Below are 20,248 nucleotides of genomic sequence, written 5' to 3' on the forward strand. Positions count from 1 at the left end.
GTGCCACTGGCTACTGGTGGAGAGGAAATGTAGGAGAGGTGCTAATGATGTCACAACAGATGATTCCATTTCCTTTCCCCTGTTCAATCTCTCTCCATTCATAGGTGACTTATGGGAAAGCGTGACAGAGTAACACTTTCCAGAAAGCCAGAATAAGATATACTCCCGCTTAGTTGGCTCCAAGGCAGTTGTTGGGGCAGATAATCAGGGTGTTGACTGCACTGAGAGCATGTAAGGCGCCAAGTCTCCCAGCTGCTGCTGATTACTCTGACGCGACTGTCGCGCAGGCTGCCACATTTTGGCAACTCCTCCCAGAACCTTGAGCAGAGGAGAGATTTTTGCCACCCTGGTCCAGCTCAGGGCACGTTTCTCTGCTGTGTGAGTCTTATCTTGCACATGCTCATGGGCTGGGTTTGCTCTCTGCCTTCTCCCCAGGTAACATGCTGCTCTGCCTGTCGCCAGCCTGGCTCTCAAAGGCACCATCAGAATCCCACCCGGGAGAGTCGTCCTTGCTGGTCTTCAAGGCCGTGACCTTTGAACTCGGCGGTCGCACAACCCTGGAAGAGTTTGCACCCCCGCGCCGTGTCACCTACTTCACTGGCTGCTTTGGGCCCTGCAAGGTGCAGGGCCAGTCGGCAGCAGAACTGGCCCGAGACCTCGACTGCCCCACGGGGGGCTCAGGAGAGCTAGCTCGCCTGCTGGAGGACAAGCTCCTGACCCGCCAGCTGATGGACCAGCAAGCATGTGTGGCTGTGCCCCCCACCCTGGCCTTCACCTTCAAGCGCCCGCTGCCTCTGCGAAGTGTGACAGAGGAGCAGCGTGTCCGCATGGTGGAGCTGAGCGGCCGCGAGGGGCAGGACAACTTGCTGCAGGAGGAAATAGCAGCCTTCCTGCAGAGTGGCGCCATGGAGTCCTATAGCCAGGTGAGGAGCCCTGAACCTCAGATGGAAAGCTGCAAACAGGAGGTTTGGAAAGGTGCGTTATTATATGGCAAGAGCAGTGCACTTCCTGTATCCGGGACAGGGGTTGCCAACTGATGGCCCTCCCATCAGCCCCAACTAGCATGGCCATTGGTCAGGGTGGGTGCAACTTGCAGTAAAGCAACATGTGGAGGGCCTCAGGTTCCTCTCTCCTGGAATTTGAGCCAAGATAATCCTCTGAGCCTAAGTGTTGTCTCTATTGTTCTTCCTTATAGGTGGTGGTAAAACCATCAGGCTGGCGCTGGAACGGAGCCCAAGCTGTGTCATTCCATGCTAAGTCAGAACAGGGATGCGTCCTTCAAGCTGTCCTCACGCTGCTGGAGACCCTGGAAGAGGAAGAGAGCATTTTGCTGGAGGCCTTCATTCCCACTGCTCATGTGGTCCGGCCTGGCCCTCCTGACACGAACGGCTCCCCATGTAAGGGATATATTTTCATCCCTTCTCACTGAGGTCGGTCCACATAATGAACTGTCCTCCAAATTAGCGCCCACAATTATGATAATTTACTCCACAAGTGAGTCACTCCCATTGACTGCTTCATGTCATCTCTTGCCCACTCCAGAGCATCTGAAAGAATTGCCTTGAACCAGCTATTTCCTGAAGGGATCTAAGTGGGCAAAAGATGGCATGGGCAGGTTGCGGAAGCTACCATATTGGAATCTGATACAGTGGTGCCTCGCAAGACGGAAAACCCGCTAGACGAAAGGGTTTTCCGTTTTTGACTGCTTCGCAAGACGATTTTCCCTATGGGCTTGCTTTGCAAGACGAAAACGTCTTGCGAGTGTTCCGATTTTTTTTCGCTCCCCCCCTTTTTCTAAGCCGCTAATAGCCTTTTAGCCGCTAATCCGCTAAGCCTTTAATAGCCGCTAAACCGCTAATAGCGCTAATCTGCTAATAGGGTTGCTTTGCAAGACGAAAAAACCGCTAGACGAAGAGACTCGCGGAACGGATTAATTTCGTCTTGCGAGGCACCACTGTAATCCTTCAGGGGCATGTTGCATTGTTGATTGTACTCCAGACTTTGGGCCTCTTCTGATGACCTGTTTACTGAACATTCATCCCAAATTGCTTGCAGAAAGCTTATGCAGAGGTTTGATTACATCTGGTCTTTATTGACAAGTATTCTGAGTTGTGTATGGGGTAGTTATACATCAAGGGCAATTTGTCCTGCATTCATCCCCGATTGGCATTTGGGGTATTTACATGTCTTTCCACTGGTCATTTGTTTATCCCGCACTGTCACTTTCCAAACCACAGAAAGTATTTCTTTTAAAAGTGCATTTGTTGTGCTAAGCCAATAGAGCCCTTTGGTACCTTGTAAACGTGCAAGGCTAAAGTTCCATCATGCACTTGAATCCCTCCTGCAAAATGATGACAGTCTGGAGGCACCCCTTCTTCTTTTCACTCCCCTCCACATGCCCCACTCCTATCAATTTGCCTCTCTGATATATTCTATCTCCCTCTCCCTCCCTCTCCTACATCTCCGATTCCAGGCAATTCATCTCCACAGCCCAATCTAGCAGTCCGAATATGCGCTGTTGTCTGCAGATCCCGAAAAGACCAGCCTCTACTGAGCAAGGTAACCAAAGCCCAGAGCTCCACTACAGATTGGGGGAAGAAATCCCAAGGAATCCTCGCTGGCAGAAAAATTGTAGCCCTGTACTGTAGTCCGTTCCTCTTACCTGTTTTCAGGGGAATAAATTGTTGGTTGAAGGCAAGGAAATAAGTGGCTCTGCCCAGTTTTAAACTGTTTTGTGGGGAAGACACACAAACACTGATTGGTATTGGTAGATTTGGGTGATCTTTCGACTCCAAAATAATGTCTTGTTTGGAACCAGGGTAGCTTATTTTATCAACTGTCCCACTCACAGTCTCTAACCTTCACCTGGAAAGACTCCAGAAATCATAGATCACGGCACAAAATCCCACAGACACCTTGCATGCACACAACCATAACCCACTGTATGAACAGAAGAAAGTAGAGCAATTCCAGTTTGGACTGTTGGTATGGAGATGTTAAGACAAACTGGAGGAACAGATGCTTGAATGACAGCAGCCCAGAGAGACTGCATGCATTTTTTTGGTTCTCTTTCAGGTGGTGTGTGGTGTGGGCCGGGCAGACAAGCCCCTGAAGCACCAGGCCACAGTGCCCCAGACTTTAGAGAGCAGCCTGCGTCAGTGGGGACTAAAGGATGAGGCCCAGATTGCAGCCATTCATGCCCAGATAAAGCAGAAGGCTGAAGCAGCCATGAAGGCCTTCATGGACATGGAAGCTGGCCTGTCAGTTGAGCAGCGAGGTGGTCGCCGAGCACAAACCGACATCATTGGTGAGTTACCCTGTCAAGTCATTACGGAGGCTGCTTCTAAGACACTGTGGGGCCCTGCACTTTCGATGCCCAGAATAGCATGAGGCTCTCAGCGTTCCTCAAGCCCAGTCTCCATCAGCTGTGGGGCAGCAGTGCAAAGCAGCTGCACTTAGCCATGCACCAGCAAGCAAAACTCAATTTTAATCAGCTATGGGGAAGTCCTTGCCAAGCCCTTGTGTTCAGAAATCCTTGCACTGGCAGAATGATTGGCAAAGTGTGGTGCTGAATTCCTCCTTTTGAACCAGTGGCAGGTTGGGACCCTGAAATCCCACAACCCCAGAGATGCATACACCTTTTTGTTCCGGCCTCTGATGTGGACATGAAACTGTCTTAAGTAATGATTCCCCAATATCTTCAGTGTATGTTTCTGGTAGTGCAAGAACCAATCCCTTAAGTTTCTGCAGCCCAGTGATGGAGCCTGAGTTGCTATTGTGGAAACTTCTGCTGTAATGCCTTCTGTGAACTCTTTGCTTCAATAAAATTCTTGAGCAACAGGTTCCTATGGGAATCATTCTTCCTAAAACCAAACAAAAAATGACAAACCCAGTTGCCGCCCGTTGGTTACATTTTGATCTCATTGACCAGCTTACCAGAAACCATTAATTCTCATTTAGATTTATTTCCCACTGTATGACTTGTACCGTACAAAACTTTTTCATCCTCTCTCACTCACTGCCTGATGGCAGTGGCCTGCAGATGTACAAAAGCTGCATGCACACTCTTCTCCCCTTGCTTATTTTATTTATTGATTTCTCACCCCTTGACCATTCTGGCTGGGGCTAATGGGAGTTGGAGTCTAACAACATCTGGAGGACCACAGGTTCCCCATACTTGGATTAATCCATTGTTCTTAGTGCACCTTTGTGGTTTCTTCTCTTTCATTCCTTTTCTGTCTTTATGACACATTTGGCCCAATAGTTCATTTCGATGAGAGATGTTCCCTATTGGCCCAATGTCTAATCCTCCAGCCTTTACGGAATGAGGGGCTGGTCCAGCTGCTCCTAGGAAGAGGGTTGCTGCCAGCTGCCAACCTGTAAGGCAAGAGAGCCAGAAGCAGCTGCAAATTTGGCCTGACAGCAGGCGAGGAAACGGATGGGGCAGGCGGGGCGAGAGGTACAGCAGCAGCGGCACAGCTTCTCAGTGTGTGCAACAGTAGTGAAAAGTGCAAATTCCACATTAGGAATTATTAGGGAAGGAATTAAAAATAAAATAATTTTTTGGAGGATAATTCTGTCCTGTTGGCCCTGTAAAAAGCACCGTGTTCAGAAAGCAGGGTGGGATGCTCAGTTATCAGATCCTAGTGGGTGACAGAAGAGTACTGCTGCCTTGATGGTTTCCTGTGGGGATGCTGGATGAGATGGACCTTTTGAGCAGATCCTACCAGGGCTGCTCATACGTATAATGCAGGAGCTCCATCAACCCACCCTTGGGATTCGGCTAATGGCTGAGCTGACCAGAAGTTCAGTGATCTTCAGCCACATGTTCTTGATTGACAGGGACTCCTTTGCTTCTCCTTTCTCCAGGTGTGGATTTTCTCCTAAGCTCAGAGGAACAGGTGCTGCAGCTGGTGGCCCTGGAGATGAACTCGCAGCTGTGCCTAGAGACCTGCTCCGTCTTCGAGTCCATGGGCCGGGTGGTGGGGGCTCCAGCGGGCGAGGCAGCACGCCCCCTGGTGGAGACGATGATGCGTCGCGCGCAGTGCCACCTGATGGAGGGCAAACACGTGTTGGTCATTGGGGCCGGCGGAGTCAGCAAAAAGTTCGTCTGGGAGGCAGCCAGGGACTACGGGCTAAAAGTAAGATGCGGAAACCGGAGCCATGCAGCCCCCCACAGGCTGCAGGATGGACTAACTAGAGCAGCACCCCCCTAAAGCCCCCGTCCATATAATATAAACTTTATGGGTGCCATCTAAGTACAGAGAGGGGAGAAAGGCACAGCCCCCCTGCCAATCAAAAGGGCTCACCATTGTGCTATGCACTTATGCCAGTGGAGCTGGCCTGCTTGCTGCATTGCTGCTCCCCGGTCATGCTATTCTTGAGGCTGGCCATCTTATCAGGATTACTTCGAGCAGGGCATCGGACAGCCCAGTCTGGAACCAAGTTTTAAGTTGGACGAGTCACTGGGGATGGAAGTGAGTTCTTGAGGATTTCAGGCGTAGCCAGGTCTGCTTCTTTCTTAACCACATCTTGCCTCCATTTAAAAATGGTAGGAAGCAAAGATGAGGCACGACTGCTGTGCGGATTCTGGATCCCCAAGATCCCAGTCTGGCTCCAGAATCGGCCACTGTGGGGTGTGACCTGCCCACTGCCAAGCAGCACTTGCTTCCTTGTTCCTGGCCTTCTATAGCAGCCAGGAGGCTTCAGAGGCTAAAGCGTCTTCTGTCACTGCTTCTCCACCACAGTGTGCAGCTGTTTAAAGTCACAGGCTAAAGGAAATGGGATGGGAGCCTTACAGCTGAGGCAGCAGGGATGCATAAAAAGAACTTTTTCAATGAAATACCCCTGCTTTGCCTCCCCCATCCCTTGTATCATTATTTATTAGACTTGTTAGTCACTTGTTAACTAAAGGTCTCCAAGTGACTTTCATTCTTACCTTCCTAAACATTGTAGTTTTGTGGCTTCTCCAAACTCAGAAGAGAAACCCTGTTCCGTTCTTGGTGCTGGGACAGAACCATGCTGGTTATTGTCTCCTTTGGAGGACATGGGTGTACAGTGCAGTTTCAAGAATGAACTGTCCTGGGTTATCCTGTTTCTGGGACCTCTAGATTACCTTTGGAGCCACAAAGGGGCCCCCCCCTCTGAATAGGCGGGAGACTGACAAGCAGAATAGATATGGGGATAGTATGTGTGTGTGGGGGGGGGGTGATGTTGTAATGAAATGAAAACTAAATTGGCAGGAGGAGACAGCTGGTGGTTTAGCCAGCAGCAACTAGTCCCATTTTTCTTTCAAAAGCCCAAGTGCCTTGATGCCAGTTTATTCCTCTGAGGGCTGAATTTGCCCCTGTTGGAGTCTTGCTGCCATTTTGCAGTTCAGACCCTGAACAAAACATGTTGACCAGAGCCTATGTCAACAGCTACGGTCTTCACAATGGGACAGTCTGTGTGCTTTATTCTCCTGGAAAATGGCTGTGCTCTGGAGTTACTTTAAAGTGGTGGTGGGGGGGAGCCTGCTTGGATGTCCCCATGTCTCTGGAGTTGCTATATGTCCCTGCTAAAATCATCAGCAGTGAAATCGTTAAGGCTGCCTTACCCATCCACTCAGCTTGTTTGTTTGTTTGTTTGTTTGTTTAGTTATTTACTTAAGCTATTTATATTAAGCGGTATAACGCAAGCCTTAAAGGCACACAATGGATATGCTTATGGCTCACAAAGCCCAGTGAGCTGAATAGAGGCACCTCCCTGATGCAAACTGAATCCAGTTTAAGGAGGCACAGTGGACACACAGAGCAGAAGAGTGACTCCCTTTTGCACACACACCCATGCAACCACCTGGCTCAGCTTTTTGTTTCCGCCCTCTTGCCAGCCGGGGTCCTTCCCCAGCACCTCCTCCTCCTACACCTAGAGGACAATGTCTCCTCATTCTAAATTCTCTTGTTGCTGAAGCAGGCATGTAGAGAAGGATCAGATCCTGTCTCCCTCCCCTGCCGCCAAACCTGTGGGTTCCAATGGAAGCTGTCCCACCTGAGCACAAATGGGATGCCTGCAAGATGGGGAGTTGCTGCCCATAGATTGGAGCCTACTTCCCAGGGGGCTGTTGTGCCGTGCCTGGTCCCAAGGAGCTGTCCTTCTCTGGTACTGTCAGTAGTGATGCATCTCTGATTTTTCTCCCATCTTCTCTGCATCTCTGCCCTTCTGTGTCTGCCCTTCCTTCTTCCCCGTCCCTGCTCCCACTCCTACCTCTCTCCTACCCCACTCTCTCTCTCTCTCTCTCTCTCCCCCCATCTCCACCCCACCCCCCTCTTTCTTTCTCGCTCTCTTTCTGATCTTTCCCATCCCCAGATCCACCTGGTGGAGTCCGACCCCAACCACTTTGCCTCCCAGCTGGTGCAGACCTTCATCCACTATGACACCACAGACCACAAGAGGGATGAAGAGCATGCCCAGAGGCTGCTGGGGCTTGTGCAGGAGCGGGGCTTGCATCTGGACGGCTGCCTCTCCTACTGGGACGACTGCATGGTCCTGACGGCACTGGTGTGCGAAGGGCTGGGCCTGCGCTGCAGCTCCCCGACAGCCATGCGCGTGGCCAAGCAGAAGAGCCGCACTCACCTGCACTTGCTGCGCCGTCGCAAAGAGGGGGCTCGCTGGCCCTCGGCAGCGCTCTATGCCGTGCCCTGCTGCCACCTAGAGAGCCACACGGATGTGGAGCGGGCTGCGAGCCACGTCAGCTTCCCTGGGGTCATGAAGCTAGAGTACGGGGCCGGGGCTGTGGGGGTCAAGCTGGTGGAAGATGCACAGCAGTGCCACCTGCACTTTGACAAGATCTCCAGGGACCTGCAGGATGACTCAGACCACCCGGGCATCGGGCTGGGCTGGGGCAACGCCATGCTGTTGATGGAGTATGTCTCCGGCACCGAGCACGACGTGGATCTGGTGATGTACGAAGGGCGGATGCTGGGGGCCTTTGTCTCTGACAACGGGCCCACCCGGGTGCCCAACTTCACCGAAACGGCAGCCTGCATGCCCACCTGCCTGCCCCCTGACCGTGAGGCGCAGCTCATCCGCGCTGCCTACCAGTGCTGCTTAGGCTGCGGCCTCACCGACGGCGTGTTCAACGTGGAGCTGAAGCTGACCGCATCCGGCCCCAAGCTCATCGAGATCAACCCCCGCATGGGCGGCTTCTACCTCCGCGACTGGATTCAGGAGATCTACGGCGTGGACATCATGCTGGCCTCCGTCATGGTTGCCTGCGGGGTGGTCCCCCTCCTGCCTGCTCGCTCTCGCCCCCGCATGCACCTGGTGGGAGTGATGTGCTTGGTCTCGCAGCACCTGCAGGCCCTCAAGTCCACGGCCAGCCTGGAGACGCTCCAGGCCCTGCACGAGCGCGGCGTCATCCGCCTCAACCTGCTCGATGACGAGCTCGTGTCCAGCGAGTACGAGGAGCCCTACTGCAACGTGGCTTGTGCCAGCTCTAGCCGCCGCGAGGCCTGCCTCAAGCTGCTCGGCATCTGCCAGGTGCTGGGGATCGACTCCCCACACTACCCTGTGGCCCACTTCCTCTCACATTTCAAATAGCCTTGGAGATATGGCTCCCTCCGTCTGGAGCTGAGCCTGGGCCTGCTCCGGAGAGGGAGCCTTGCCTGCCCCTGCTCCTCAATTAGCCTTCCCTTGCTCCCAACTCACCACTGGGGTTTGCATTATTACACAAACACCCTATTTCCTACAGTCTTTCTCAAGTGGCTGCTGTCTCCCTCAGGAAGGAGCGTGGCACCATCTGGTGCCATCTCTGGTAAGTGCCACACACACACACCCCATTCACACCCTTGAATGGGCTCACATCCTCCTTTTTGGGGGGGGTCCTATTCAATGCAGAGTCCCACCCTTCTTGAAGTCATCTCCTCTTCCTTTATTTGCAGCTCTGCTTAATTCCCCAACTACAACCTTGGGTCCTACATTGTTCCTCCCCACCACCATACACAGAGGCAAGATCTCGCCTCTTCACTTTCCCTTTCTTCCGCTGGGGGAAAAGTTGTTGGCTCATGGCCAGGCATCCCCTGGAGAGATCCTACTTCATGCTTCCAAAATCAGTGGAAAGAGGGCTGGGGTCAAAAAATTCTTACAATCCCCACCAGCCACAATACTTCAGTGATCCTGCAAGAGCAAAATAGTGCAAATCTGACTCTGAGCATTCTCCCCCCCCCCACCCCACGGCCCCAAATATTGAACCCCCGTATGCAAACGTCATCTACTTACGGGAAAGTCCCGCAAACTCCTCTGCCAACCTACTGTAACAAAAGGACCATATGCAAGCCTGCAATAACAGATGTTTACAGAGCAGTAGAATGTAAGACATTAACAAGCTAGTTCCACTGACTCAGCACTTGCAAACCCCCGCAGTAACATCCTAGCGCCGCGTGATCCTTTTAGGAGCTAATGAGCATGCACAATACTGTGCTCATAAAATGACCATAGAAATAACAGGAGGGCAAACAGTGATGCAGTGGCAATCTCTGACAGGCATGCTTAGGTGCTAGGAGAAGCCGCCAACCAAGTTTTCGGTGCTTGCAAGAGAAACTGCTGTAACAATTTCCCTGCAGTGTCCCAAGAGAGACCCTACAGTAGGATATCGCTGTGACAGCGCTTCTAAGCACCCACCAACAACACATTAGCATATGAGAATCTCCAGTGAAAAACAGCACCAGCGCTCCTGACTTACCTTAAAATAATCAGCCTTCCGACGGAAGCCCCTTCCAATGCCCCTGAAGACCCTACACTACTAAGAAACCATAGTGCCAGCATTCCTGAGTGTTTCTGCAATAACAAGCCACAACCTTGCCACCACTCTGAATTATGGTGAAGTAGTAATGCTTTGTGCATAGTCCTAGCCATCCCCAAATAAGTGACATTACCAATATAGTACCAGCATCCTTAAAAATGCCTATAACCAGCATAAAGGAAAAAAGAAGCAAAAGCAGTTTTGACTGGCATGATGGAAGAGCATCTCTTGTCTGTTTAGCACGCTAGTGGAAAACTGGCCCTCCAGAAGCGGTTGGACTACGACTTCTGTCAGCCCCAACCAGACATGGCCAATGATCAGAGATGATGGGAGCTGCAGTCCAACAGCATCTAGAGGGTCCATCAGCCTACCACACTTGTTTAATAGCTCATGGGTTTCCTGCAGCTTCTGAAAGAGCAGTTGCAAGATGGAGCACCTGAAGGGCCTGGGATGACATTCCAGAGCCTGTGAGGCTTAAAATGACAGGCATATTGATCCCATTGGGGGAGAGGGGAGGCAGGAACAGAGAGATTCAGGGTGCCCATGATTGGGTGACTAACAGCAGGACCATTAGTTAAGTGTGCCCTCCTAACATGGGTTGGTGACCCTGCCTTCCTGCCTGCCTATCCTTCCCAACACTTCTGTAACCAGGCAGGCATAATAGTTCCTCCCCCACAATAAAATGCCGTGTAAAAACATCCAGACTGCAGAGGTGTTATTTGCACCTGCCCCAGAGCTCAGTACCCAATTGCTTACTGGCTGGTGAAAGAAAACCTGGCAGAGAATGAAGATCCGCTGAGAAGCAAGTGGATTTTGGAGGACTTCGCTGGATGGAGAAATCTCTTCACAGCCACACCCCCACCTCATGGACCTGTTCACTTCAGGGAGGCTTCTAGATGCTTCTATAAGAAGCTGCTGGCAAAGAAGGGGGGGATGGAAATAGTGTTCCAGAGTTTGGCTGTTCATCATCTTATGTGAAGAACAAAGACTGGCTTCATTCAGCACCCAGACCAGATGTTCTTTTCTGCACTGTTCTGCCCAAGGGTATTCTCTCCTCTGACCTAGGGTGTTTAGAGCAGTTGAACCGGAATTTATCCCCTTCCCCGATTCCTGAAAGGAAAGAGCAGCTCTCCCTTTGTCTTAAGCACTTTGCAGGTTTAGGCAGAGCTACTCAGTTGAACTGTTCTCTAACCAAAATGACTGAGAGGAGGGGTTTGAGAGGTAGGTGTAGCTGTCATTCTCTTAGCTTGGTTCTGCTTTAACCAACCCCTCACCTACATAGTTTTGAATGACCTGTGAAACATCGTCTTCTCTGCTGCTTTGGAATGAATCCTGATACTTTTCAGGCCTTGCCATTGGAACCAAAGCTTCATTTGCTGGATCTACCCCACACATTTCCTGCCTTCTCTTCACAAAACAATCTTTGTACTTAACTAAGACCAGCGAGCTCGTGAATTCTAGATACAAAACGTACCATGAAGAAACCTAATTACGTGACCGGAATGCAGTAGTCATATTGAAGAGAGGGGGGGGGGAGGTCTGGCAAACTTTCTCAATTTGCATTAACTTCTGCTCATGAAGTAATTCCATAATGTCATGGAATTTGTAATGCTTTGGCAGTGATGCAGCGTGAGAAAAGTGCTTCAGCAGGAAAGTGCTGGAGGGTAAAAAGTCCAAAGCTGTAAAATGAAATGGGGTAAGGGGTGTTGTTGGCAGAGGGACTGAGCAGTGGAGAAAGGGAGAGGAAGTAACTGCCAAGCCACTTCTGTTCAGCCATGGAGAATGCACAAGTCCCAGGCATTTGACATTCTGTAGCCTTAACCATTCTACCAGGGATACTGGGAGAGCTCAGAACTCAGGGAGCCCTGTCTTTTGACATCTAATCCATGCTAGTTCTTCCCTCAAAATAAGTGCCAAGGGAAGGAAAACTTGGGGGGGGGGGAGAGAGAATGTCAAGAGCACATAAAAATATTTTATTGGGCCAGTGCTTTTGTGTTCTCTTGGTTACCAAACACATCAGTGTGCTTTGTAAACGGCTCTGAATAAGCAGCATGCTGTCAGGCCAGTTAAATCTTGCAGGTTTTTGTGCTGCCTTGAAATGCACTCCCCACTTTTTATCCTCTCTTCCGTTTGAGCCTTCTCTAGTTTTTCAACAGGAGTGCCAGCATGAAGGTCATTTGCTGACCATGTGGGTAGAAACAATGTTCACAATCTTGTGTGTCCTTCAGCATGTGTAACCCTATACCATACAGGGCTTTAGCGGCAGAATACGGACGGCTGATCAAGCTGCATGTTAACCTACATAGGTGAAGAATAAGAGAAAACTTACATCAGTCTTTATTCGTTAGGTAACATTTTAATGTATCCCCATGAGAGGATTACCTGTATTAGAAAAATCCATGCTTCCATTGGCCTTTGAGCTGGGAGCCTACCAAACGTCTCAGATCACAATGTAGCTTCTATAAATCTCTGGTGAATACCTAGTTTTCCTGCAGAACACTAAGAAGATCACAATGGGTGGCTGGCCAGTGCTCCACCTCTAAAGCTGGTAACTGAAGGGGCCAGGAGCCACCTCTCTAAAGGCAGGATTTGGCACAGGAGTCGGTAGTTGCTGACTTCTATAAAGTCATATGGCAATAGATGGACTGAGATACCACCAGAATGTTTAGAACTGGACAACATATCTGGAGTGCCAAACCAGAAAATGATTATTATTAAGAAAAGAAGACAACAGCCACAGTGTCTATATTAATAAGTCTCAATGCCATAGTGAAGGACACAACAGAGGGCTTCTAGCATAGTGGAAGAGGTTCTCTACCAGTGGTGCAGAGAACCTATCTTTGTAGAAAGATAGCCCACCCAACCTTACTTCTAGAACTTACGGGGGGTCTCGAGTTTCTGCATGTTGCCCTCGTGCTGCTAACCAATTAACTGCAGAATTAAAAACAACACATGCAAGTTAAAGAGACCACAGCTTGCTAAAGAGTAAGCAGTTAAACCAGTAAGTCTTACAGCTTTTTAAAAAGCAGAAAGGCCCTTCTCTTAACAGCTGATGTTTGGACTTCATAAAGTGAAGATACAAGGGGTATTATTTATACCCCACCCATCTGGCTGGGTTTCCCCAGCCACTCTGGGCAGCTTACAGTGCATATAAAAGCATAGTAAAACAGCAAACATTAACAACTTCCCGATATAGGGCTGCCTTCAGATTTATTCTAAAACTATGTAGTTCTTTAGCTCCTTGACATCTGATGGGAGGGCGCCACTGCCAAGATGGCCCTCTGCCTGGTTCCCTGTAACTTCACTTCTCAAAGTGTGGGAATCACCAGAAGACCCTCAGAGGAGGACTTCGGTGTCCAGACTGAGCAATGGGGGTGGAGATGCTCCTTCAGATATACTGAACCAAGGCTCTTTATTGGATTGATGCAGGGAGAGATGGCTCCAAAGGCATGTCAAGTCTCAGGCCCTGAGGAGCTTTAAAGGTAAGTCCCATGAATTGGCCCTGGAAGCTAACAGAATGACAGTGCAGAGGCCACAAGACTAACTGAATATGCTAATGCCTCCCAGAGCCCATCAGGAGATGAGCAAGAACATATTACTGCAGCTTCTTGGTGATTTTAAATGGAAACACCACAGGCCACATTGTAGTGGTCAAGCTATAAAAGCATGCGTAAATGTAGGGGAGTACCTCCAAAAAGCAGAGTCTGTAATAGTCACCATTGGTAAAAGTTTCCTCTGGTTACCACCAATACTTCCTTATCCAGGAGTTGGATCCAGAACTATAGATACAGATGTATTCAAATCTGGATATCTCCACCGCATCCATCATGGACACACTAATCACTTCCACAGCCTAGGTTTCTCCCATCATCAGTATCTTGTCTGGATCCGTTTGGCTTTTCCCCTCTAGTCCACTCCTTCACAACCTCCAGACACTGGTTGTGTCAGCCTGTCAGTCCTGTCTAGCTAGTGATACAGAATTCCAAGGCTGTCCCAGTGCCTTCATAGATGATGTAGACATTAAGCAGCATTAATGAGCAAAAGTCTTCTGGAACACCCCATGCCAAAGAGCATCACAAACAACAACTCTTTGAGGGTGGGAAAACAAAAAAGGAAAAATACTGAAAAGCCAGCTCCAAAAAGCTAGCTGTTCTTCCCATCTGATCCAAAGTATCAAAAGCCACTGAGAAGGCTAACAAGATCAACAGGGTAATAAAGAGGACTCTTGAGGGTTGCTAAAACTACCACGGAAAAACCCAACAGTAAAGAGTCTAGAAAATAAATTTCATCTAGAAATGTTTAGCTCAGAAGACAGGAGATGAGGGAATGGACTCGATTGCTTTCATAAGGAGCAAAGAAGATTGAATAAAGTAGTACAAGAAACACACAAAATAGATTAATTCTTCATAGCACACATGAAAACTACTGAATTTGCTGCTAGGAAATGTAATAACCACTGACTTGCATGGCTTTAAAAGGAGTGTGCACAAATTAATGGAGGATAAGTCTCTCCATGGCTTCTAGCTACAAAGGCTGTGTTACTTATAGTAGAGGTAGTATGTCTACTAGATGCTGTGGAATACAAGCGGGGAGAGTGCTTTTCTGCTCACATGTACTACTTGTGGGCATCCGTCAGCCATCCACGGCCACTGTGAGAACAGGATGCTAGGCTAGATGAGTTTTTGACCTGATCCAGCTGGACTCTTACGTTTGTGGGGACCCATCAATACCTACAAGTCTTGACATATTTGAAAAATCCCAACATCACAGTGCAGCTGTAATCAATGTACTGGTGATAACTGCTGAAGTACATGGGAGATTGTTTTTGGAATTTATAGACTGTTGGAAGTAATAGAATGTTATTCCCGCCCCCCACTTGCTGATCATGTAAAGTTTACATATTTTCCCTCCTTTCTGATTAGGTAAAGATTGTTGCCATTTTCCAAAAGCGACAACGGGCATCAGAATTGATATGGCTGGTGGAATTCCTGCTGCTTGTGCTTTACACATGCCCCCATGTGGAAGTCAGCTTTCTGCAATACAATTCCACATGGTGTGTGAATTTTGCAACCATGTGGTCAGGGCAGATTATGTGGGGCCTTCCCCTGCAATCAGCAAACTACCCAAGCTATCTGACTTACCCTCATATTTGCATAGGTTAATAAAATTGTAGAGTTGGAATGTTTCCCAAGGGTCATCCAGTCCAATTCCCCTGCGATGCAGGAATCTCAGCTTGCAAGTCCAAGCCATGTGACACTGCATCAGAGAACAGTGGCTTCCATGTGGAATTCAACCAATGTTATGGATGCCTCTTAACATCTATTAGCATCTGTGAAAGCAGGTGACAACCAATCTCATCATGTTACACTTCATTTGATGTCATGTTACAGTAAAAAAATATGTCTGATTCTAGTTCATCAACAATGGAGGCTTTGAGCTGCATATATGGGCTACTAGAAAGCAGCTACAGTAGTTCCTAATTCCACTTCTCTAGCACAATAATTAACTCTTCTCCACAGCAATATGTCAAAATCAAACCTTCTAAGCTTACTTGATCTCTAGAGGTAGACAGACCCATTAAAGTCCAGTCTGTCCCAGTACAGTGGTACCTCAGGTTACAGACGCTTCAGGTTAAAGACTCCACTAACCCAGAAATAGTACCTCGGGTTAAGAACTTTGCTTCAGGATGAGAACAGAAATTGTGTGGCGGCGGCACAGCAGCAGTGGGAGGCCCCATTAGCTAAAGTGCTTCAGGTTAAGAACAGTTTCAGGTTAAAAACGGACCTCTGGAACGAATTAAGTTCTTAACCTGAGGTACCACTGTACTACATGGGGATGGGGATGGATCTAAGTCCATCGTGTCCTGTTCTTTAAAGTGTTTGCACATTGTTAGCCATGTTTCTGCTGCATAATTCACTCTGAGAGTGAGAGTGGCAAGAAGCCCTGCTAACCACTCCAGGCTGTGGATGGCTGGAAGACTTCCCTGGGCCCTAAAAAAAATGGGAACAGAGGAAGTGCTGTAGCACTCAGACCATCTCATAAAGGAATCCACTGTAAAGTGGACTCATGATTCTATCCAAATCTTGATTTTCCCAGATGAGATCCAGTAACTCCAATTTGGAATCTGAATTCTGTGGATTCCTCCCTGCTAAGAGCTTTCAACTGCACATCTCTAGTTACACACCCACACACCCAACTAATAAACTCCACATAGCACTTAGTTGCAATCTCCTAATCCACAGGCACCATTTTAATGCAAACACCAAATTTATCCACTGTTTTTGCAATAGTAGCTTCCAGCTTAAAGTTTTATATACTCGGGAGCTGTTTAGAGCTAAGAGCTACTGCAGTAATAATCCTGTCTGTGTACACTGTACACGCTTTATTTTTTGGAATCATAACCATTGTGGATTAAACCAAAAGTAGTGGTTTGAAACCCTACAAAGCCAATGCAAATTGCAGAAAGGCAAGTATTACGTGAAGGATCTTTTAAAGACGAATAACAAGGTTGTGTAACAGAAGGTAGATGTGCTTCCAAGGTATGGTCTGAAGGGAATATGATACAAAACCTTGTCAAACCTAAGTTGGTTTGAGTCTAGTCAGTACTTTGATGCAGTGTTTGAAACTCCCATTGTTCTAGGCACATTTTGCAATGGAATTTCATTAGTGCAAAGTTTCTGAGCTCTGGGTGCAGTACTACGCCTAAGATTTCAGATTAAAACTGCAGATTGGAAGGAAAGGAGGACCTTTTTCTGCCTCCCCACTTCCAGCTACTCTCTGAAGACTGGAGAAGAGACCCTCTTAAGAATATTTGGGGGGGTGGGCAGAGGAAGGACTAGACCATGTGAAAAATGAATGTAATATTTTAGCTGCAGTTCGTTCATTTTCAGCTTTATATTCTTGTTATAAAAAAGCTCGCCTAGACATTCTGTTTTTGCACCCATAACCTAGGTTTAAGGTGCCATTTAGCTCCTAGCTTTCATATTTCAGTTTCTAACACTGCTTTGATGGGAGATTGGACAAGAACTCCATGTACATTACACCTTGAACTCTGGGATGGAAGAAAGGCGGGGGTACAAACATAATATACGTTATAAAAAAAAGTTAGAATTAGTCATGGTACTAACTCAAATATCAGCACATCCCAAATAGGCCATTACTCCTACTCCACAGTGGTCTAATTAGGAAGCCCATACCAGCACAAGTGTTTTTGAAAACTGAAGAATAGATCGCTCTAGATTTCTGTCCTAGGAGATTTAATTTACTGCCTTTTTCTAAAAACAAACCAACTCAAGAATGTGTTAAGCGCACTCTTACTAGGCTGCAATCTGAAGCATATTTACGATGCAATAGTTTCCACTGAACTCAGATGTATTTGGGTATGTCTAAGGCTGGTAGCTCCTAGCACTACACAACCATTGCTCTACTATTGTAAGCTGCATGTGCAATTTTGTACGCTTGCAATTTTCAGATTTCAGGAGTGCAACACTCTTTTTGTCAGTATACATTTTCACTATCTTCCCATTCTGGTGAGCTTGACATGGTCTTGTGTGTGGAGACAGCAGATTAGAAGTGTTTAATAGCAAATTAGAAGATGAGGTGCTGCTTAATGGGAGGGGGACCCCTGGTTTTTGTTTTTAAAAATTGTGTTAAAGTGCTTTTTCATTTTGGTGCTGTGAAATTAAATTATTGTGTAAAAAAATAAGCATGCTGATTAAATGCTGCCACTGGGAAAGGCAATGGCAAATATATGTCCAACCAGATGTGTGGTGATAGATTCAGAACCACACTTTTTTTAAAAAGGTGGAAGATTAGGTCCAAGGCAATCTATGAGTTGCATTCAACATAGCACCGGGGTTTACTCTAAGATTCTTGTCCCACTGAACAAGCAGCCGGTACACTGTTCTCCCCTGAACTTTTTGTAGCTGAAAGAACATGAAAGATAGAAGAAGAAAGTAAGAATTAACAGAGAGAGAGTAAGGAATAAAAAACAACAGAGAAGAAAGGAAACCTAGGAAATCTTGGGAAATGAAAAAAAAGTGATGGAGCAAGAAAAATAGAGGTGAATATGAATGAATGGAAGAATAAGGGGACCCCTCCCATTATTTGGGGGGAGAGATTACAGTGGTACCTTGGTTTATAACCATAATCCGTTCCGGAGGTCCGGTTGTAAACCAATACAGGTTGTAACCCAAGATGTGCTTTCGCCAATTGGGCCTCCCCCCCCAAAAAAAGGGGTTGTAATGCAAAAAAAGGGGTTGTAATCCAAAAAAGGGGTTGTAATCCAAAAAAAGGGGTTGTAATCCTAAAAAAGGGACACACACTTCCAGGTTTGATGTGGCTGTAATCCAAAATGGTTGCAAACCAAGGTACTACTGTATCTCACTTTCTTAACATATAGTTGGGTTCTGAGACTCCCTTGTCACAGAAAGCAAAACTATGGATCTGAGCCCCCACCCTAAGTTATAATTTTTGTGACTAAAAGTTTTCTTGTTATAAATTGTTATACCTTAAAATATGTTGAAGATTATGTTTCTGTCTTTACCATTATGATATAATAAGGGTTAATGGAGATTTTCACAAAATGGTTGCTCAAAACTGAATGTTTGTTGCCTCTAACACACAGATTATTTACAACACTGTCTGGAATAAGGTCCAGGATGCAAATGAATATCAAAAGTATCTCTTGGCCTACCTTGTTCAGTCTGCAAAGCCTAGCAATCTGTTGGGCCTTGCAGAGGGTGGCCTCCTCTCAGCCTTGGAGTCTCTCTGAGATGTTGCCTTCTACAGAACAGAACTTTCCAGAAGTCTGGTCCTGTGATATGAGTCTTCAACATTTAGTTCTCTAGGTCAGGAGCAAAGCTCCAGGAATCTGTTATAGTTGAGAAAAGCAAACCAAAGTGTTGGAGAAGGAAGGTCAAGGAGCCAGCACAAAGAGCTGAAAGGAAAGTTGGGGGCCTGTCCTGTGATTTGTTGAAAAGGCGAGAACTAAATGTGTTTCGGAGGCCTAAGTTCTACTGAAGAGCTGAAGCAGGAAGGAGTCATTTCAAAGCCTGAGCAGAACTCAGCTATGGCTGCTGGAGACTGCTTTAGGGCCACAGGTACCTGAACACTAAACTGCACCACTTTGCCTTTGTAAAGAGTTTATTGCTGGCTAGGACAAACACAAAGTCTCGGGGTGAAATTCTAACATGCACCCCTACCTGTCCAAATAAAAGTTTGATCATTTGATTTTCTTGTTTGTATTGGCCTTAATCCGGAACATTATTTTGCACACCACATATCTCTCTAGCTTGATAAAGCCCCATGGGAACATTGGATGAACTGTTGTTCCAAGGACTAGGGCCTTGATCCAGTTCTCTGTACAGGCAGCTCGTCGTATGTTACAACTGATGGGCCTGGATGCAGATATACATCCTTCTGCACATTTAAAAAACACACACACATCTCCCCAGTTCAATGATGCTCATATGGTCAAAAACTTCATGGACATCACAAACAAACCCACACTCCTAAAATGTTGAACATGTAAAACAAACAAACAAACAAACCCTGAGGGCATGCTCACATAATTCTGAAATTGTTTCCAGTACATGCAGGAAAAGTATTCTGACAATCAAATATATATTTTGCAAAAGTGACACACTTGTGAGTGGAAACTAGGCTGATGGAATGGAAAGATTGAATATCTTCTGTGTTCTTGGTGCTACAGCTCTTCACACCTAAGATTTACCAAGTGTTTATGCAAATAAACAACAGTCAGCAGATATGTTAAACATCTTTCATTTCCTCAACATACCTTGTGATTCGTGCTGCAAGATTTGCTACAATTGCCAAAGCAGGCTATAGCTATGGTCTATTAGCACATTAATCTACTGGCAGCATGGTGTCACAACTTGATCTAAGGTGTGTAACAACAGCTATACTACCCCCAAAAAATAAATGGTAGAAAAATTAAGAAGTGGATTCTCAAATGCATTCTTGGTTGACCTAAAGATGGATTCTGGGTCTGAAAATACTGAAGAGTTCTGGTTCAGCAAGACTCATTTCTGATCCATGTACAGTAAACGTAGAGGATAACATAGCAGTACTTGGAACTATCACAAGAGGCCACTGTTGAACAACCTCACTCCATGGAAGAGAAGGTGGAATTTTTGCAGAGAAATTAAGAGTTGTGCAGATAGAAAAATATCAAATGACACACATAGCATAAACTTCTAGTAAAAGCAGAAAGCTGTCACCAGCTGTGATTCCCTTATGGGCACCATGGCTTTGCGGTGTGATTCAGCTAACAACAAACCCTGCAGGTTTAGCAACAAAATTAAGGCTATCTTGAACAGGCTCAAACTCCACAAATCATGAGAACCAGAAGCTAAGGCTGATGTCTTCACATACATTCCTTTTGATCACTAGTCAGGTTGTGCAATGACACATGTGCTAACTTAAACTTACCCTCCATGCACCCACACT

At 47.2% G+C, this 20,248-nt stretch overlaps 1 protein-coding gene and 1 long non-coding RNA gene across 4 annotated transcripts in view; one reads left to right on the top strand and one right to left on the bottom strand.

The window, feature by feature from the left end:
• Window positions 1–10,476, top strand: part of CARNS1 (carnosine synthase 1) — a 35,039-nt gene extending 24,563 nt beyond the window's left edge. For all 3 annotated transcript variants that reach the window (XM_081206736.1, XM_081206735.1, XM_081206737.1), the window contains 6 exons: window positions 436–923; window positions 1,196–1,397; window positions 2,474–2,559; window positions 3,076–3,307; window positions 4,870–5,141; window positions 7,345–10,476. In XM_081206736.1, coding sequence (XP_081062862.1) covers window positions 436–923; window positions 1,196–1,397; window positions 2,474–2,559; window positions 3,076–3,307; window positions 4,870–5,141; window positions 7,345–8,577 — 2,513 coding nt within the window. In that variant the 3' untranslated portion in view covers window positions 8,578–10,476. The remainder of the gene's footprint in view (window positions 1–435; window positions 924–1,195; window positions 1,398–2,473; window positions 2,560–3,075; window positions 3,308–4,869; window positions 5,142–7,344) is intronic.
• Window positions 8,447–19,192, bottom strand: LOC308594127. Its single transcript, XR_014011351.1, has 3 exons — window positions 18,474–19,192; window positions 8,638–16,829; window positions 8,447–8,578 (listed from the first exon to the last, which is right to left on the bottom strand). It is a non-coding gene; the product is annotated as an uncharacterized lncRNA (long non-coding RNA).
• Between the last annotated feature and the right edge of the window lie 1,056 nt (window positions 19,193–20,248).

The sequence above is a fragment of the Podarcis bocagei genome (genome assembly GCF_964188305.1).
Source record: "Podarcis bocagei genome assembly, chromosome: 1".
Lineage (NCBI taxonomy): Eukaryota > Metazoa > Chordata > Lepidosauria > Squamata > Lacertidae > Podarcis > Podarcis bocagei.